The sequence below is a fragment of the Mus caroli genome, unplaced genomic scaffold (assembly GCF_978045245.1).
Source record: "Mus caroli unplaced genomic scaffold, Mus_caroli_1 scaffold_12, whole genome shotgun sequence".
Taxonomy (NCBI): domain Eukaryota; kingdom Metazoa; phylum Chordata; class Mammalia; order Rodentia; family Muridae; genus Mus; species Mus caroli.
In genome coordinates, this window is record NW_028227267.1 from 119,696,345 (window position 1) to 119,716,303 (window position 19,959).

The following is a 19,959-nucleotide window of genomic DNA, read 5'->3' on the forward strand; positions in this document are numbered from 1 at the left end:
CTTTATATATATTGGATATTAGTCCCTTATCTGATTTAGGATAGGTGAAGATCCTTTCCCAATCTGTTGGTGGTTTTTTTGTCTTATTGATGGTGTCTTTAGCCTTGCAGAAGCTTTGTAGTTTCATGAGGTCCCACTTGTCAATTCTCGATCTTACAGCACAAGCCATTACTGTTCTATTCAGGAATTTTTCCCCTGTGCCCATATCTTCAAGGCTTTTCCCCACTTTCTCCTCTATAAGTTTCAGTGTCTCTGGTTTTATGTGAAGTTCCTTGATCCACTTAGACTTGACCTTAGTACAAGGAGATAGGAATGGATCGATTCGCATTCTTCTACATGTTAACAACCAGTTGTGCCAGCACCATTTGTTGAAAATGCTGTCTTTCTTCCACTGGATGTTTTTAGCTCCCTTGTCGAAGATCAAGTGACCGTAGGTGTGTGGGTTCATTTCTGGGTCTTCAATTCTATTCCATTGGTCTATTTGTCTGTCACTATACCAGTACCATGCAGTTTTTATCACAATTGCTCTGTAGTAGAGCTTTAGGTCCGGCATGGTGATTCCACCAGAGGTTCTTTTATCCTTGAGAAGAGTTTTTGCTATCCTAGGTTTTTTGTTATTCCAGATGAATTTGCAGATTGCACTTTCTAATTCGTTGAAGAATTAATTTGGAATTTTGATGGGGATTGCATTGAATCTGTAGATTGCTTTTGGCAAGATAGCCATTTTTACAATGTTGATCCTGCCAATCCATGAGCATGGGAGATCTTTCCATCTTCTGAGATCTTCTATAATTTCTTTCTTCAGAGACTTGAAGTTTTTATCATACAGATCTTTCACTTCCTTAGTTAGAGTCACGCCAAGATATTTTATATTATTTGTGACTATTGAGAAGGGTGTTGTTTCCCTAATTTCTTTCTCAGCCTGTTTATTCTTTGTGTAGAGAAAGGCCATTGATTTGTTTGAGTTAATTTTATATCCAGCTACTTCACCGAAGCTGTTTATCAGGCTTAGGAGTTCTCTGGTGGAATTTTTAGGGTCACTTATATATACTATCATATCATCTGCAAAGAGTGATATTTTGACTTCATCTTTTCCAATTTGTATTCCTTTGATCTCCTTTTGTTGTTGTCGAATTGCTCTGGCTAGGACTTCAAGTACAATGTTGAATAGGTATGGAGAAAGTGGACAGCCTTGTCTAGTCCCTGATTTTAGAGGGATTGCTTCAAGCTTCTCACCATTTACTTTGATGTTGGCTACTGGTTTGCTGTAGATTGCTTTTATCATGTTTAGGTATGGGCCTTGAATTCCTGATCTTTCCAAGACTTTTATCATGAATGGGTGTTGGATCTTGTCAAATGCTTTCTCAGCATCTAACGAGATGACCATGTGGTTTTTGTCTTTGAGTTTGTTTATATACTGGATTACGTTGATGGATTTCTGTATATTGAACCATCCCTGCATCCCTGGGATGAAACCTACTTGGTCAGGATGGATGATTGTTTTGATGTGTTCTTGGATTCGTTTAGCAAGAACTTTATTGAGGATTTTTGCATCAATATTCATAAGGGATATTGGTCTGAAATTTTCTATCTTTGTTGGGTCTTTTTGTGGTTTAGGTATCAGAGTAATTGTGGCTTCATAGAATGAGTTGGGTAGAGTACCTTCTCTTTCTATTTTGTGGAATAGTTTGTGAAGAACTGGGATTAGATCTTCTTTGAAGGTCTGATAGAACTCTGCACTAAACCCATCTGGTCCTGGGCTTTTTTTAGTAGGGAAACTATTAATGACTGCTTCTATTTCTTTGGGGGATATAGGGCTGTTTAGATCATTAACCTGATCTTGATTCAACTTTGGTACCTGGTATCTGTCTAGGAACTTCTCCATTTCATCCAGGTTCTCCAGTTTTGTTGAGTATAGCCTTTGGTAGAAGGATCTGATGGTGTTTTGGATGTCTTCAGGATCTGTTGTTATGTCTCCTTTTTCATTTCTGATTTTGTTAATTAGGATGCTTTCCCTGTGCCCTCTAGTGAGTCTGGCTAAGGGTTTATCTATCTTGTTGATTTTCTCAAAGAACCAGCTCCTTGATTGGTTGATTCTTTGAATAGTTTTTCTTGTTTCCACTTGGTTGATTTCACCCCTTAGTTTGATTATTTCCTGCTGTCTACTCCTCTTGGGTGAATTTGCTTCCTTTTGTTCTAGTGCTTTTAGGTGTGTTGTCAAGCTGCTAATGTGTGCTCTCTCTAGTTTCCTTTTGGAGGCACTCAGAGCTATGAGTTTTCCTCTTAGAAATGCTTTCATTGCGTCCCATAAGTTTGGGTATGTTGTGGCTTCATTTTCATTGAACTCTAAAAAGTCCTTAATTTCTTTCTTTATTCCTTCCTTGACCAAGGTATCATTGAGAAGAGTGTTGTTCAGTTTCCACGTGAAGGTTGGCTTTCTATTATTTATTTTGTTATTGAAGATCAGCTTTAGTCCATGGTGATCTGATAGGATGCATGGGACAATTTCAATATTTTTGTATCTGTTGAGGCCTGTTTTGTGACCAATTATGTGGTCAATTTTGGAGAAGGTGCCATGAGGTGCTGAGAAGAAGGTATATCCTTTTGTTTTAGGATAGAATGTTCTGTAGATATCTGCCAGATCCATTTGATTTGTAATTTCTCTTAGTTTCCCTGTGTCCCTGTTTAGTTTCTGTTTCCATGATCTGTCCATTGGTGAAAGTGGTGTGTTGAAGTCTCCCACTATTATTGTATGAGGTGCAATGTGTGCTTTGAGATTTACTAAAGTTTCTTTAATGAATGTGGCTGCCTTTGTATTTGGAGCATAGATATTCAGGATTGATAGTTCCTCTTGGAGGATTTTACCTTTGATGTGTATGAAGTGTCCCTCCCTGTCTTTTTTAATGACTTTGGGTTGGAAGTCAATCTTATCAGATATTAGAATGGCTACTCCAGCTTGTTTCTTCATACCATTTGCTTGGAAAATTGTTTTCCAGCCTTTCATTCTGAGGTAGTGTCTATCTTTTTCTCTGAGATGAGTTTCCTGTAAGCAGCAAAATGTTGGGTCTTGTTTGTGTAGCCAGTTTGTTAGTCTATGTCTTTTTATCGGGGAGTTGAGTCCATTGATATTAAGAGATATTAAGGAAAAGTAATTGTTGTTTCCTGTTATTTTTGTTGTTAAAGTTGGCATTCTGTTCTTGTGGCTGTCTTCTTTTAGGTTTGTTGAGGGATTACCTTCTTGTTGTTTCTAGGGCGTGGTTCCTGTCCTTGTATTGTTTTTTTTTTTTTGGTTATTATCCTTTGAAGGGCTGGATTCGTGGAGAGATAATGTGTTTTGTCGTGGAATACTTTGGTTTCTCCATCTATGTTAATTGAGAGTTTGGCTGGGTATAGTAGCCTGGGCTGGAATTTGTGTTCTTTTAGTGTCTGTATAACATCCGTCCAGGATCTTCTGGCTTTCATAGTCTCTGGTGAAAAATCTGGTGTAATTCTGATAGGCTTGCCTTTATATGTTACTTGGCCTTTTTCTCTTACTGCTTTTAGTATTCTATCTTTATTTAGAGCATTTGTTGTTCTGATTATTATGTGTCGGGAGGTATTTCTTTTCTGGTCCAGTCTATTTGGAGTTCTGTAGGCTTCTTGTATGTTCATGGGCATCTCTTTCTTTAGATTTGGGAAGTTTTCTTCTATAATTTTGTTGAAGGTGTTTGCTGGTCCTATGAGTTGAAAATCTTCATTCTCATCCACTCCTATTATCCGTAGGTTTGGTCTTCTCATTGTGTCCTGTATTTCTTGGATGTTTTGAGTTAGGATGTTTTTGCATTTTCCATTTTCCTTGATTGTTGTGCCGATGTTCTCTATGGAATCTTCTGCACCTGAGATTCTCTCTTCCATCTCTTGTATTCTGTTGCTGATGCTCGTATCTATGGTTCCAGATTTCTTTCCTAGGGTTTCTATCTCCAGTGTTGCCTCATTTTGGGTTTTCTTTATTGTGTCTACTTCCCTTTTTAGGTCTAGTATGGTTTTGTTCATTTCCATCATCTGTTTGGATGTGTTTTCCTGTTTTTCTTTAAGGACTTCTACCTGTTTGATTGTGTTATCCTGTTTTTCTTTAAGGACTTCTACCTGTTTGATTGTGTTATCCTGTTTTTCTTTAAGGACTTGTAACTCTTTAGCCATGTTCTCCTGTAATTCTTTAAGTGAGTTATTAAAGTCCTTCTTGATGTCCTCTACCATCATCATGAGATATGCTTTTAGATCCGTGTCTAGCTTTTCCGGTGTGTTGGGGTGCCCTGGACTGGGCGAAGTGGGGGTGCTGGGTTCTGATGATGGTGAGTGGTCTTGGTTTCTGTTAGTATGATTATTACGTTTACCTTTCGCCATCTGGTAATCTCTGGGGTTAGTTGTTATCGTTGTCACTGTTTAAAGATTGGAGCAGAAGCTGTGTTCCACTCACCAGCAGTCTCAAAATCCTGTGGCGGGGGTCGTGGGTAGCTGGCGGTACCCCGGTGCTGGTCCAGCTGGAAGAGGCCTGTGGTCCTACTCAGGCCGGTTTTCTGCTTCCCTAACTAATGCAGTCTCAGGTCCCGCGCGCAATTGGATTGGAGCAGAAGCTGTGTTCTACTCACCAGAAGTCTTAAGATCCTGTGGCGGGTGTTGTGGGTAGCTGGCGAGTGTCAGCCGACCCTGCGCCCTAGCTGCCCCGGTGCTTTTCTGACCGGAAGAGGCTTGTGGCCCTACGTAGGCCGGATTTCTGCCTCCCCAACCAAAGCAGTCTCAGGTCCCGCGTGATTGGACTGGAGCAGAAGCTGTGTTCCACTCACCAGCAGTCCCAAAATCCTGTGGCGGGGGTCGTGGGTAGCTGGCGGGTGTCAGGCAACCCTGCGCTCTAGCTACTCCGGTGCTGATCCGGCCGGATGAGGCCTGTGGCCCTACTCAGGCCTGTTTCTGCTTCCCTAACTAATGCAGTCTCAGGTCCCGCGCGCAATTGGATTGGAGCAGAAGCTGTGTTCCACTCACCAGAAGTCTTAAGATCCTGTGGCGGGTGTTGTGGGTAGCTGGCGAGTGTCAGCCGACCCTGCGCCCTAGCTGCCCTGGTGCTTTTCTGACCGGAAGAGGCTTGTGGCCCTATGTAGGCCGGATTTCTCTCTCCCCAACCTGAGCAGTCTCCACCTTGTGTTTTCTTTCCTTCTTTATTCTTTTTGACTGTGGTAGTTTTCATAGTTGCTTTATGCGCAGTTGTTTAAAAGTTGTTCTCAAAACTTTTATTTTGTGTGGTACTGAAAGTCAAACACACAGACTTGTGTGTTTGGCAAGCACTTTACCACCGAACTCTGTTGATGCAAAGCTCTTCTTGTCTGAGAGGGAATAAGAAGAGATAGTAGTATTCTGGAGTCAAATATGAGTGAGCATTGAAGTGGAAATTTCTGGTTTCTTTGGAGACTCAGTTATGTCACGTGAAAACTGTCTTATGAGAGGATGCTCTTGCTAAGTACAGGCATGTGTTCTTCTGGAGGCAGCCTGGAAAAAGGGCATGTGATGTTTTGCTACGGCAGATGCTTGAGGGTTCGTGTGTTTGCAAAGGATATAAATATATCCCACTGGACAGTGGACGATGCTGTGTGGTATTGGTACACCTTGCCATTCTTTTCTGGTCATTGTTGGGTTTTGCTGACACCTGTCTTTGCTGACAGTGCTGGATGGTATTGGTACACACCTTACCATTCTCTCTTGGTTATCATTTGTCATGACTTCATGGTACTGGTGGTGTTCCAGCAGCTTCTTGGGGCTAATTGACAGAGCCTTGTGGTTTTTTTTCTAGGTCAACCTGCCATTGCTGATTTAATGAATGCCATATCCTGACAACACAGATTGGATTTCCTCCAAGGAAATATTTCTAAACAGGTCAACATCCTCCTTTGCTCTGTTAGCCTTTCCTTCCCACTGCCTCTCGTGGGTGGTGGGCTAGAAGGGAGATTACTTACTAAAAGTAGGTTTTTAAAAATCTAAGCCTACAGACTATGACCTGGGATATAGGTTCAGGTTGCCCCAAGTAACACTGACAGTGGTTACACAAACTTTATAATCACAGAGCAAAAAGTAAATTTGGCATTGGCGAACTACACCTGTGAGGAAATTGGGTGTATGGGTTAAAGAAAAGTGAAGAAATATCTGCTATAGGTTCCAGATATTATTTGAAGACAATCAGTCTTCGGTTTAAGGAAAGCTATTAGCTAGCTAATTTAACATGGTTTTGGCTGGTATTTGATGTGTTAGGTCAGATTCAGAAAGTGGGAGCTAAGTAACTATTAAGGAGACTGAAGAGAGCCAAAGATAATTCTGGACCTGTGAGATTTCAGTGGTCCATAATCATGGAGTCCTTGGGAGTACTATGGAAGCTTTTAGAAAATAGCCAGCCTTCCTTCCTTCCTTCCTTCCTTCCTTCCTTCCTTCCTTCCTTCCGGGTGTGGCTGCTTACATGACATGTTGCATGTGTGGAGATTAGAGAACAGTTTGTGGGAGTTGGTTCCCTCCTTTTTCGATATGGGGCCAGGAGATCAAATTTAGGATATCAGGCTTGTGAGCAGATGTCTTTACCCATGGAGTCCTCTTGCTTGCCCCCTTCTAGAATCTTTACTGGAGATGATTTTTAATAGAATCTTTTCCTGGGTGCTTCAGTTTATAAGAACTCCTCCTGCTTGTTTCGTTTTCAGGCAGAGGAAGTTACATTCATTGCCTTTGAACCTGCAATTCTCCTATGTCAGCCTCCCAAGTAGCTGCAACATATGTGTTTCATTACACCTGGATTTCTTGGGTTTTCCATGCTTAGGAAGTATCAGAAAAGAATTCTGAGCTGAGCTTGTAACCTGTTCATTATATGTTTAAAAAAATAACAGATGTTAAGTATTTTTGTGTAAAGTTCTAAAGTTTCAGAATTTTACTATATACCTATGTTTAAAAACATAATTTTTTGTTTGGAGAGATGGCTCAATGGTTAAGAGCACCAACTGCTCTTCAGATCCCATTACAGATGGTTGTGAGCCACCATGTGGTTGCTGGGAATTGAATTCAAGACCCCTGGAAGAATAGCCAGTGCTCTTAACTGCTGAGCCATCTCTCAAGCCCCCCAAACCATAATGTTTTGGTTGCAGATTTAGCAAAATTGTGTTTGCTTTGAGCTCTCCATTTTCAAACTTTCATGAAGGTTTTGCTGGGACTGAACAAGCAGAACCAAACCACTTCATACTGGCAGTTTCAGGCTGCGACTGGGACGACTCTCTAACATAGGCTCTTTCCCTGGGTTGTTCCGTCTCTTGTAATGATGTCTGTGTCTAGTTACTTGATAACTAGGGATCTCTATGCTTTTTTTTCATTCTTGGCTACATTATTGAGAGTTTACATGTCTTCACACTGTCTTCTCTTTGTGTGTATCTGTTTCTTTTTAACCAAGTACTTTTAAGTAATAATAAAACGATTCTAAAACCACTGTGTTCCCTTAGGCACTCTGCTATATTTTCTTCTATTAGTTTATGTGTAACTTGTAGATTTGTGTAATTCTTGAACCCCGGTGGAGGTGTTTTAAAGTCTAGTTTTACATTCTTGATCTTTTCTTGAGAGTAAACATATAATATGCTGGTTTAGCTGGCTCAAACATTCTTCAGAGATTAGCTACTTAGAGATTAGAGATTTCTGGACTGTTCTCTTTAACCAAGTTTAGCCAAGTCCATTGTTCTGGGACCCACAGAGGAGATGCACTTTATTCTGAGAGTTACTTAGCAATGCCACATTTGCAAAGTCACATAAACTCTTTTGCATTTTTTGTTTGTTTACTATCAGAGTATCAGCAAGGACATCACTTTCTTAGCGGTCATGTTCAGTCTGAATAAACCGCCTGTTTCGAGTAACTCCTGATAGCAGTCCAGGTCAGTGCTCACCCTCAGGGGAAAGTCAGCTGAGCTCTTATTTTCCAGCTGTGGGCAGAAGTGTTCAAATTGAGTGGTTCAAGGTGAAGAAACAGGGTGAGGCTGAGCTTGGGCTGGCCTTCAGGTGCCTTTCAGTCCTCTCCTATGTGCTCAGGTGCATTCTGCAGAGCTCTACCCCCAAATGCATCATTTTGCATTTTGTCATTGTTATTATTGTTTGTATGAATTAATTATAGGGCTTTCTTTTAATGGAAGGTGTACATTTAGAACCAAAGCTTGAAGTATCATTGTATTATTTAATCAATTGCTTGGCCACATCTGCTTTCTGAATCTTCTCCCTTCCTACCCTTAGCAATAGCCACTCACATGTATCCCACACTAATGCTTTAGGGCTTTAGGGAAAGTGTTATCCCATAACCAGTGCTTAGTAGTAGGGCCATAAGTTGGCTATTCAAATTCTCACAGGAATCATTGTAATATGTCCATTACTTCACTGATAATTTTTTTCTTTTGCTGTTAATACATTGATTTCAGTGTGTTGTACTTACCTGCTAGAGAATACCCCACTGTATGACTGTATTAAATTTTATTTATCTACTTCACCTGCAACAAATTTTTATTTTTTGTTTTTTTGTGTTTTTTTTTTTTTTCTGTCACAATTTGTGAAGCAATAAAACAGACTGGCGGGCAACTCCCTGGGTCAGCATGCCAGTGCCTCAGGTGTACGTGTAAATGCTCAAGAGTAATAGCTGAGTGGTGTGGAATCTAGAAATTCTTTTCTGCTCCAAGGTCCTAAAAACCATCCTCTCGGGCAGTTCTTGTACAAGCTTTGCTTGTTGCAAAGCCATTGGAACTGATGAGAAAGCATCATCCTCTGCTCCCATTCTCTTAAGTGAAGTAAGTGTGATTTCTGTCATCAGAAATGAACTGTACCAATTAATGTCATTATTTTGTGTGCTTTGGACTGAACCTTGCTCCTCATAAATGCTATGGGAGTACCCTAACCATGGAGTCGCACCCACAACTCCAATACACTTAATTCCTTAATGGCTAAAGAAACCATCTGATTTGAGCCTTATATGACAGATGTGTCAAAGGTACAGTGACAGCACCTTCCTGGGTAACCAACAGTTGTCTAACTGGACTCAAGGCCACCTAGTAGGAGGCTTCATGCCCAGCACTGGGAACTTAGCTAGCTCCTTGGAGCTAGTGAGGACATGGGTTTGAGAGCAGAACCTTCTCTTGCAGTTTTCCTCCTGCATCCTTAGATCCTCATCCTCACAGAGAAGTACAGCTCCCACCCTCATCAAATGAAGTTCGTCAGATGGCCGCACCTGGCCAGAATGTGGAGATCAGCTGCTCTGGGGGTATCTGCCCCCATCCAAGACCTTTACACCCAAGGCTTAGGTTGTACTAAGCCAGGAACAGAGGGCAGGGAGGAAAGAGACAGGAGACAGAGGCATCTGTTGTGAAATAGTTAAAGAAAAAAGGACAAGCTTGGGAGGGAGGGGCTGGATTTGGGAGGAGCTGCAGGGAGAATTCAATCCACATATGGCATATGAAAATTTCAAAATATATATGTATGTATATGTATATATATATATATATATATATATATATATATATATATATATAATCTATCTATCTTCTCTGTGTGGCCCTGGCTGTCCAGTAACTCGCTCTGTAGATCAGGCTGGCCTGGAACTCAGAGATCCACCGTCCTCTGCCTCCTGAGTGCTTTAAGGATTAAAGGAGTGCACCACTGTCCCTGGCTAAAATATCATTATTTTTAGAAGAGTCTGTTGGCACGCTGCTGCAGTAGACCAGTGTGTGGCTACAGTGTTAGAGCCACTCAGAATGCCAGCTCCTCTGTTGCATGTATGGAGCAGTGGGTACTGCTGTTCACCCCACTGTGTTTGTGACCTAGCAGAGATGTGAGAAATGCCAGCTAGCTTTCACACCTAAGATGTGTTTTTAGAGTTTAGGGCTGTCTGAAGCTAAATATTCAGGTTTTTTGGAGAAAGGACTATTATCTTTGTTATTAAGTTTGCTGTGACACTGAACTTTTTGTAGCTGTTCCACCGAGGGGCTGTAGAAGGTTGGAATTTTCAATTCTTTGAAAACTCATTTTCCATTTATTTAAATTTTTTATTAGTTCTTTGAAAGTCTAAATGGCTGAATTTTAATCTAAACATAGAGGGAATGGGTAGAGTGTCCTGGTACACTACCCTTTCCCACCCAAATTATAACTTTGACTAGGCACCAATGTCATGGTGGAAGATGCTGTTATTTCTATCTTTAAATTAAAAAACAAACTTTTCTAGCTCTCTGATCGTCAAAAGTTAGAAGCTGGTAGAACTCAACTTTCTGGTGTATAGGATTGGGGGTAATACAGAAGGGAAATGGAGTATGATCTTGGGATGTACTGTGGATATAATATACTTAGTTTCATTTCCACTCAGTCAATCTTTTCTTGGCAGTGTGAAGGCTTCCTTTAACAAGCTGCCTCTTTCATGTCTCCTACTCTTGTTTCAAGTAGAGAATGCATTTTGCAGTCTGAGGATTTATGTTTTTAAAAAGTATATGTGTTTAACTTCAGTTTAGAACATTTCTGTGAGATGCTCTGTTTCTCGCATCAGTGTGTTTTTAGAATATTCTAGGAGACAGTAATAACTACCTCTTGTTCTTTGTGTTTTCCTGCTCTTCCTCTTTACCAGTAACTACTAGACAAGTCGGATTTTTTAAAAGTTTCTTTTCTATTTTTATGTGTGCGTATGTGTGTGCATGTGCCATGACATGCAAGTCCTTGTCCATGTAAAGTTAAGAGGACAGATTGCAGGACTTAGCTCTTTTCTTCCACCATGGGTTCTAGGGATCAAACTCATGTCTTCAGCATTGCACGGCAAGCACTTTATCCCCAGATCCATATACTGTCCCAACACATCGCTTTCTTAAAACTTGGTTATGCAACTTTTCTTGTTTTAACTTTCTGATGTAGACAATAGCTTATGAGCTGTGACTTAAAAATGCATAAAGATAATATTTCTTCCTCCAAAAAATTCATTACTGGTAAACAAGGAATTAGATTTAATCAAAATTAACTTTTTTAAGTTTCAAAGGACATGTAGAAAGTAAAAAACAAATGTATAGAACAAAATCAAATAATTGTGGTTATGTATACAATGGAGGTATGAGTCTAGGATACATCAAGAATCCTTATAACACAGCCGTGAAAGAAAATCCAGTTTGAGCCTGGTGGTGGTGATACACCCTTTTAATCCTAGAACTTGGGAGGCAGAGATAAGTGGATCTCTGAGTTTGAGGCCAGCCTGATCTACAGAGTAAGTTCCAGGATAGCCAAGGTTACATAGAGAAATAATATATTGAGAAATAAAAAAAAAAGGAATTTGAATGACAGTTATAGAATTTAGATATTCCTATAAAGGGAGCATAAAATGACACATACACTTTTGAAAGACACTTGTACAAATACAGACATCCAGTTGGATAGGATGTTGTGTATCCTTCCTACCAGCACTTGGATCTCTGAGCATTTGAGGTCAGCCTGGTCGACCTAGTTTCAGGTTAGTAGGGCCTGTGCACAGTGAGCCCCTGTTTCAAAACCAAAGAACCAAAATTCAAACCTAAACCAATATTAAAGATGTCCAGTCATAGGCATAGTCAGACCTCATCCCGTGTTTGTTACAATTTTTATTACTCATTTTCTTAATGTCTTAAGGCATTAAGATATACTTTCTTCAGAAATAGTTAATAATATACTAGACGTGAACTTGATCATTTCGGACTTTTATCTATCAAATCCTTTTTGTGCCAGAAAAAAGTCATAACTCCTGACTTTTTAAAAATTTCAACAAATAAAAAAAGGGACATTTTTATTAGTTACTAGTCATTGTTAAAATTGAAAAATCCTTAAAGCCATCACTTTATTATTTACTTATTTGCTTACTAAGTACCTAGGGCCTTGGGAATGATAGACTGATCTCTGCCTCAGAAGCACACACCTGGTCCTCTGTTTAAATTCCGTAAATCCCTGAGGTTTGTGGCATTTCTGACCTTGCACTCTCAGTCACCCGCCAGAGGCTGCCTGTGACGTGCCACCCCTCGCTCACTCGCTCTCTTCCTTCTTTTCCACACCTTTGGTTCTTCTTACATGCCAAGGGGACATGTCTTCAGTTGAGGTTTCCTTTTGGTAACTAAGTTCCATTCTTAGCACTGCGTATATAGACTGAAACTCTCAGGTAGAAGCAAACTGGAAAAGAACCCCGAGAAAAGGTGAAACCCACAAGAGTCTAACTGCTTTCACTTTTTTTCCTATTTTTAAATAGCATGCTCCGGTCTATTCATACCAATGCCTAGTGGTGTCCAGAAGTCTCAGTTCTGTGGAATATGAGCCTAAAGAAAAGGTAAGGATTTTAAAAATAAAAATAAAATCTCAATGGCCGAGGTGGACTGGTTTTATTTCTTGTTGCCACATGATGTTCAGTGGACTGATTGAATTGTAGTGATATTGTAATTATTTATTGCACTGGTGAAGTGTTGTAGGCTTCTTTTCTGTTTTCCTTTTTTAATATGTGCGTGCATGTGAGCATGTAAGCACGTGTGCATGTGTGCATGTCCTTGTGGAGGCCAGAGAATGATATCTGGGGTCCTGCTCTATCGTTCTCTGACTTAGTCCCTCGAGACAGGGTCTCTCACTGAACCTGCAATTAGGCCTGTAGCAAGCCCCAGGATCCTCGTGTCTCTCCCTCTCGCCATGCCTGGGTTATAGGCACTTGATTGGCCATGCCTAGGCATTATTGTGATCGTTAGAGATTTGAACTCCGGTCCTTGTGCTCTTACCCGTGAGTCATCACCCAGCCCCTGTATCACATTTGTAGAGTACAACTTGAGTTTGGTAGTGTTTCTCATTAGCATCAAAGGTTTTAGAATGTGGATTCAGGGCCTGGAGAGATGACTCTAGTGGTTAAGAGTTTGTTTCTCAGCACCCACATCTATCAGCTCGCAACTGCCTCTAACTACATTTCTAAAGGATTTGCTGTGTTCTTGTGAGCTATTGAACTGGTTTATGTGTGTGAGGAGACCCAACCTTCCTTATAATGACCTCCATTCTCGTGTGTGCTGGCTATCTCACTGCAGTGCAGGGGTGTAAGATGTAAATACCTTGGAAGGATTTCTTTTATGCTGAGTCCTCATGGCTGCTTAAGGGGAGGTATGACTCAGTTTCTGCCCCTGGAACATCGTCAGGCTGTTGATCCCCACATGTGCTAATGGTTGCTGCTGCCCTCAAGCTGATCTGCTATCTTTCCTACTTAATTTTCAATTTCTTTCTGAGCTAACCACGCCATAATAAATGAAACAGATGCAGTTCTCAGGACTGAGGAGTGGAGGTACTCATGAGGCTGAGGAGGATGAGGAACAGGCCTTCTGCTTGGCTTTTAGGGCCATGGGAAAGGATCTAGACAACAAAACCACAAAGGCCATGAAAGCCTACATGGTCCTTTGTAGGAATTGTTCATTGTGGAACTTGGCCTTGAACTTGGAATTCTGAGGAGATACATGTGCTCCCTCCCTGTTCAGTGACTGCTGTCTTAAGTAACCAGTGTGAACTTGGGGACACCAGGGATAGAGAGCTAAAGTGGTCTCAAGAAGAAAAGGTATGGATAGGAAAAGAAGGAGTCTATAAAAAGTAAGCAAATGATAGGTGGGTTAATCTTATAGGAGGAAGTCTTATATACAATCTACAAACAATATTAGAAGGAGAATATATCAAGCTATGGTGGTTTGAATATGCTTGGCCCAGGGAGTGGCACTATTAGAAGGTGTGGCCTTGTTGGAGTAGGTGTGGCCTTGTTGGAGGAAGTATGTCACTGTGGGGTGGGCTTTAAGATCCTGGTCCTAGCTGCCTGGAGGCCAGTATTATTCTGTCTGCCTTTGGATGAAGATGTAGAACTCACAGCTCCTCTAGAGCCATGCCTGGCTGAACACTGTCATGCTTCCTGCCATGATAATAGACTGAACCTCAGAACCTGTAAGCCGTCCCCAATTAAATGTTGCCCTTTATAGGAGTTACCTTGGTCATGGTATCTCCTCACAGCAGTAAAACCCAAACTAAGACAGAGGCCATGGAATTGCTAGAATAGGAAACATTAAAAGATGATGTACAAGCATATAAAAAGCTAGTACTTTATTCTCTAGTTAAGTGAAGGATTGGAAGTGACAATGCCTACTTTACTTACATAAATTTTAAAACTTTGTAAGAAATTATTTCAGCCTTAGTAGTCTCTCACTTTTCTGTACTTAAACGGTTACTAAAGATGGCTGCCTGGTGTTCCAGGAAACTGCAAGAGCTGTGCCCAGCTATCAGTGAAGATCAGGCTGGGTAAAAACCATAAGGAATGTGCTTTTGCTTTGTGTTTAATTTCTGTTTTAAGGAGGCAGGGGTTAAGACTAATGGCCTGGGGTTTATAAAATTTATGAATTAGAAAAAATTATTAACAGTGGTTAAAGCCCTGATGATGTAGCTTTAGTGAATAAAAAACTGGGTTCAGTCTCTCTGGTTGGAAAAATGAAAAAGAATGAGAAGAAAGAAGGAAAAAGAATGGGAAAAAGGCAGAGAGGAGGAGGAGGAGGAGAAATTATGAGAAGCTCTGGGCAGAGAAACAGCACTTGAACTGACAGCATGTGTCCACTACGGACTTTGAATCATTATTGAATCTGTGCCGTTCCCATCCCCCCTTTCTCAGGACCCTCCTCACGCTGAGGCTAGACTTTGGCTCTTCTCACACTGAGGCTGAACCTTGACCCTTTTAGTTTGCAGTTTCAGAGAGTTAAGTCTTTAGTCTTAGGGCTACTAATTCTGTGTCTTCGATGTGGGTCTTTGGGTAGGTGGGTGGAGGGAATGTCTGGTGGACATTACTACTTACCTCTCAGTTGATAGCGAGCAGAGGGTCAGTGAGGTTCTGGGTGAACTCCAGCACTCAACGACAGCGCCCAACGACCTGCTTTCTTCAGCTAGGCTTTTCCAGAGCTTCCCCAAATAGTATCTCCTGGTAGAGCCACCCATTACTCAAGTCTTTTGTGGGGGTTACTTAGTGTCCAAAGTATAACAGTTTTCATTTGAACCTGTCATTGACTCCTTATTAAAATTAAATTAAATTTATTTGTATGTTTGTGTGTATGTGTAGATGTATGTACTAGATGTGTGTAAGAGTGCATACACATGTACAGACATCTATGTTGAGGACAAACGTCATTGTCAGATATCTTCCTTTGATTGCTCTTCACTTAATTAGTTTGTTTATTTTGAGACAGGATCTCCTTTGTAGTCCTTGCTGCACTGGAGTTTACTATGTAGACCAGCCTGGCCTGAAACTATGTTTACCCACCTCTGCTTGGGATTAAAGGTGTGTGCTGCCACACCACCTTTTTATCTTATTTATTGATAGAGGGTTTCTCACTGAATCCAGATCTCACTGATTGGCTTTAATATCTGGTCTTTGAGCTCCATGGATCCTTTTGTCTCTATATACCTCCACTTCCAGTGCCCAGTGCTAGAGTTAGAGCCATGATCTATTACACTAGTGCTAGAGTTATAGCCATGTACCATTACACCATTGCTAGAGTTACAGACATGATCTATTACATCAGTGCTAGAGTTATAGACATGAGCCGTTACTCCAGTGCTAGAGTTACAGATTGTGCCATTACAGCAGTGCTAGAGTTACAGACATGTGCCATTACACCCAGCTTTGCATGAATGATGGGATCTGAACTCAGGTTCTCAAGTTTCTTTGAGACATTTCCACCATTTGAGTGCCAGGAGTGAATACCAGCTACTAAAGCTAACATGCTTGTATTTTTTTTTTTTCTTTTTGCTTGTTTGTTTTTAACTTTTTATTGATTCTATGTGAGTTTCAAATCATGCACCCTAATCCTGCTTCCTTGTCCCTTTGTTTCTGCCCTTTGGCATTGCAATGCCCCCCAAAGAAAATACAAAGCATATTTTGCATGAGTCATTGGTCTGGGTCAAGGCCTCTGGCTTCTGCTATGGAGACCCTGCAGTTTTGGATCTGCAGGACTGGCCCTTTCACGCCTGGGTGGTAGCTGAATTGTTCAGCCCACTTGCTCTCCTGCACCCAAAGTAGTAGGTGTGGTTGACTCATGCAGTGAACATTTGCAAGTAAAGATGTGTAGTCAAATGGGTATACTGTGTTTTCACACTGTGACACATTACAGCTTCCATGACAAGATGGTTTTTTTGCTTTGTTGTTTTTTCTTTATTTTTGTTTTGTATTTTCTCTCCAGAACTTGTTAGAACTTGACTGTTTCAAATGATGCAGCTCAAATGCGCAAGTGTGTTTTTCTCTAGAGAATACATACTGTTCAATAGTTATTGTTGCCATTTGGACAAGAAAAGTAATGATCACACAGTATCATGCCTAGGTAAGAGTAGATTATCTTAAGGGTCTATGTGATCAAGACTGACTGCCTCAGAGTTTCATTAGGCTAGGAGTTTAATAGGCAGCAAAGATGGTCTCAGGCTAGTAGTATAAGCCATGAGTGTTATAAAGGTTAAGTCTTTCCAGTTTTGAGATTTTAAACTTTCTATGTAGGCTAAAATACTATCTTCACTAAGGTACATGAGTACCTTGTATTTTATGTGTATGAATGCTTGCCATCATGTGTGTATGTATACCACATGTTCCTAGTGCCCCAGGAAGCCAGGAAAGGTTATTTGGTCCCCAGGAACTGGAGTCACAGATGGTTGTGAGCTGCCATGTGGGTCCTCTGTAAAAACAACAAGTGCTGGGAGTTGAATACAGAACCATTGATATGAGAGAAATGTTTCTTTATGGCAATCAATATAGTTTAATTATTAAATAAATTAACCTAGTCAATTGATGCCTCAATCAAGTTATTGTAGGGCCAGGTCCAATCAGGTGAATTTAGTTGCCTTCTGGTTGTAAAGGAACATATTATTTATAACATCTACTATTGCTCTAGAAAGTAAATGTTTACCAGAAACATATTTATTGATAATTGTGGAAAATATTGGGTTTTTTTTTGGTTTTGTTTTTTAAATCTGAAAGTAATAGTAATGATTTTCTTTTTGTTTCTTGTCAGACTTTTGATAAAATTCTCATTGCTAACAGAGGAGAAATTGCCTGTAGGGTGAGTAGGATCTGAATTATTTTCTGTTTTGCTTGGAAATATATTAAACTTCCTTTGCATGTGAATGTTAACAAGTGATGTTTTGACTAGGTTATTAAAACTTGCAAGAAGATGGGCATCAAGACAGTTGCCATTCACAGTGATGTTGATGCCAGCTCTGTAAGTATATTTTTAATTAGTTTCAATCAAGACTTAATTTGGGTCTATTAGAATGGAAGTGAAAGATACTTGCTTTATTTTTTCCTTCACTTGCAAAAGGTATATTTGGTTTTTAAAACCAATAGTCCACTGTTATCACAAACACAGTGGAAGTGTTATAATATCTTAACTAATTTTTCTCCAAGGTTCAGACTAGGATTGCCAAGCTTATTGCTGGTCAACAAAAAGCTTAAACCAAAGCCTGAGGAAGTTAGGGTGGGAGATGAATGGGCTGTTTACACAGTGCTTGCTTAGGAGCGTCTCCCCAGCACAGCTCCAGCATCTCTAGGAATGCTGTCATTGCCTGATCATCCCTAAGTGTGCTCATCTGAAAGTCTGATAAAGGAGAGAGGCTGATGCTGATCGGATCTGAGCAGAGGAAGGTGTATCATAAAGCTGTGAACGAGCTGGGCAGTGGTGGCGCACGCCTTTAATCCCAGCACTCAGGAGGCAGAGGCAGGCGGATTTCTGAGTTCGAGGCCAGCCTGCTCTACAAAGTGAGTTCGAGAACAGCCAGGGCTACACAGAGAAACCCTGTCTCGAAAAACAACAAAACAAAACAAAACAAAAAACAAACAAACAAAAGCTGTGAGCGATGTATAGTTTTATGTGGCATTTTTAACACAGCAGGCATTTTCTAACAGTAACGAACTATGAATGAGTAGACAGAGATGCCGTGGGAAGAGAATGCAGGGCGTTAGACCTTTATGGACTGAGATATGAGCCACTATACTTTTAAGGCACTGTGTTTTTCCTTTATGTCACTTTTAATAGTTCAGTAATTAATTTGGAAGAAAGATCTTTATAGTATGGTGATTTTTAAAGAAAGGTGTCCTATTTGAAACTGTTACTTATTTTGTCTTACTGTAACTTCCCTTTCAAAAATCTAGATGAAAGAATTGCAAATTACTGAAAAAAAATGTTAACTACATAATTTATTTGATGATTGTATTGAAAGTATCTTTTAATGAAAAGCAATTACATTTGTTTTGCATATATCATTTTATTTGGAAAAAATTGATCTTAGATTCTTTGCTAACTTTTAAAAATTTCTTGATTTCAATAGTAGTTATTTTCATTCCTCATAGGTTTTTGTTCACGATGGTTTACTAAGAGGAGCAGGTCTTAGTGCAGGACCCTGGGGGTTTAGCTGTGCTGTATTGTGTTTGTAGATGATCTTGTTTGGGTTGTTTTCAATTCTTTTCTGTGGCCTCCAATAATTGGAGACTGCAAGCTCTGTGCTTGCTTTGGTACATTTATAATGAAGTGTTTTATTTATTTTTTCATGCGAGTATCTATGCCATTTTAATTTTTCTTTAGGTAAATGTTTGTTGATGCAATTTTTTTGTTTGGTTTTGTGTTCTGTAACCAAGCTGAGCTTTCTGTTTGTATTTGGAAGACACTACTTGGTAGTTTTCCTGTCTTTGGTTGGTATTAGAATATCTTACCAGGCTGGCTGTGGTGGCACACTCATTTAATTTCAGCATTTGAAAGGTGGAGTCATGCAGGTCTCTGAGTTCCAGGCCAGCCTGGTCTATAGAGTGAGTTCCAGGATAGCCAGTGCTACAGAGAAATCCTGTCTCGAAAAACAACTACCGAAAAGTATTGAATATCTTAGCCTCATGGATTGAAAAGCTTTCTATTTTGCAGGGAACCCTTGTAAAGTGTTGGCAATATTTAAGTGTTTGGTACAGTTCATCTATGGCTTCTCTGCGTGTAGATTTTTTTTTTGGTAGATTCTTGATTGTTATTCTGAATTTGTATATTTCTAGGACTCTGTCCACTTCACTTAAGTTTTCTGGTTTATTGGTATGAAGTTTTTGCGGTAGTTCTTTGTTAGCATTTTATTTCTGTGAATGAGTGGTTACATCTCCATATTCATTCCTGAGTTTAGATGTTTGAGTCTTGCTTTCTTTCTTGGTCTCTGTCATAGTCTAGTCAGACTGTGGCAACATAATTCTACAGTTTATAAACAATAGGAAATTAGTTTTTATAACTGTAGAGATTGGGAAGTTGACATAAGGGCACTGGAAAGTTTGGTGAGGGCCTTCTTTCTGCTTTGCACATGAAGCTTTTGAGCTGTGACCTCACATGTAGAGGGTCTGGGGACCTTTTTTGATGCATCTTTCAAGCTTGGTGATCTCATTCATGTTTCCTTGACTCTGACCTAGTAGCATTATTAGACATACTAAGTAATGTTCTGTAGGCAAGAGCTATAGAATTGTGGATAATCGTGGATAATAAAGGCAAAAGTAATTTTGAGTTTTTAGTTTACAAAGGATGTGATTTGAATTAACATTAAAATTAAAATTAAAAGCTTAAGACTTACATGAGGACATTCCAAATTTTAAATAGGGAAACTAGATACTTTAGATGCTAATAATTTCTCAGATGAGATGATTATTTTATATGTTTTTCACTTTAAACCCTAGTAAACACAATATTTTTGTTTCGAAATTGAACAAAGCATCAATATGGAAGAATGGCCTGGAGCAGTGGCTCTCAACCTTTCTCATGCTGTGACTATTTAATACAGTTCCTCAGGTTGTGGGGATCCTTAACCACAACGTTATTCTCACTGCTACTTCATAACTGTCATTTTGCTACTATTATGGGTCATAATTAAACCACTGTGGTTTTTTTGATG

General features: G+C 40.0%; 1 protein-coding gene across 4 annotated transcripts in view; it reads left to right on the plus strand.

Moving 5' to 3' along the window:
* Pcca (propionyl-CoA carboxylase subunit alpha) overlaps positions 1-19,959 on the plus strand; it is a 411,727-nt gene that overhangs the window by 18,781 nt on the left and 372,987 nt on the right. For all 4 annotated transcript variants that reach the window (XR_015044709.1, XM_085828899.1, XM_021182607.2 and 1 more), the window contains exons 2-4: positions 12,269-12,346; positions 17,067-17,114; positions 17,205-17,273. Coding sequence is in view for 3 of the 4 variants with exons in the window: in XM_085828899.1 (XP_085685025.1) it covers positions 12,269-12,346; positions 17,067-17,114; positions 17,205-17,273 (195 nt within the window). In the remaining variant the exon portion in view is untranslated. The remainder of the gene's footprint in view (positions 1-12,268; positions 12,347-17,066; positions 17,115-17,204; positions 17,274-19,959) is intronic.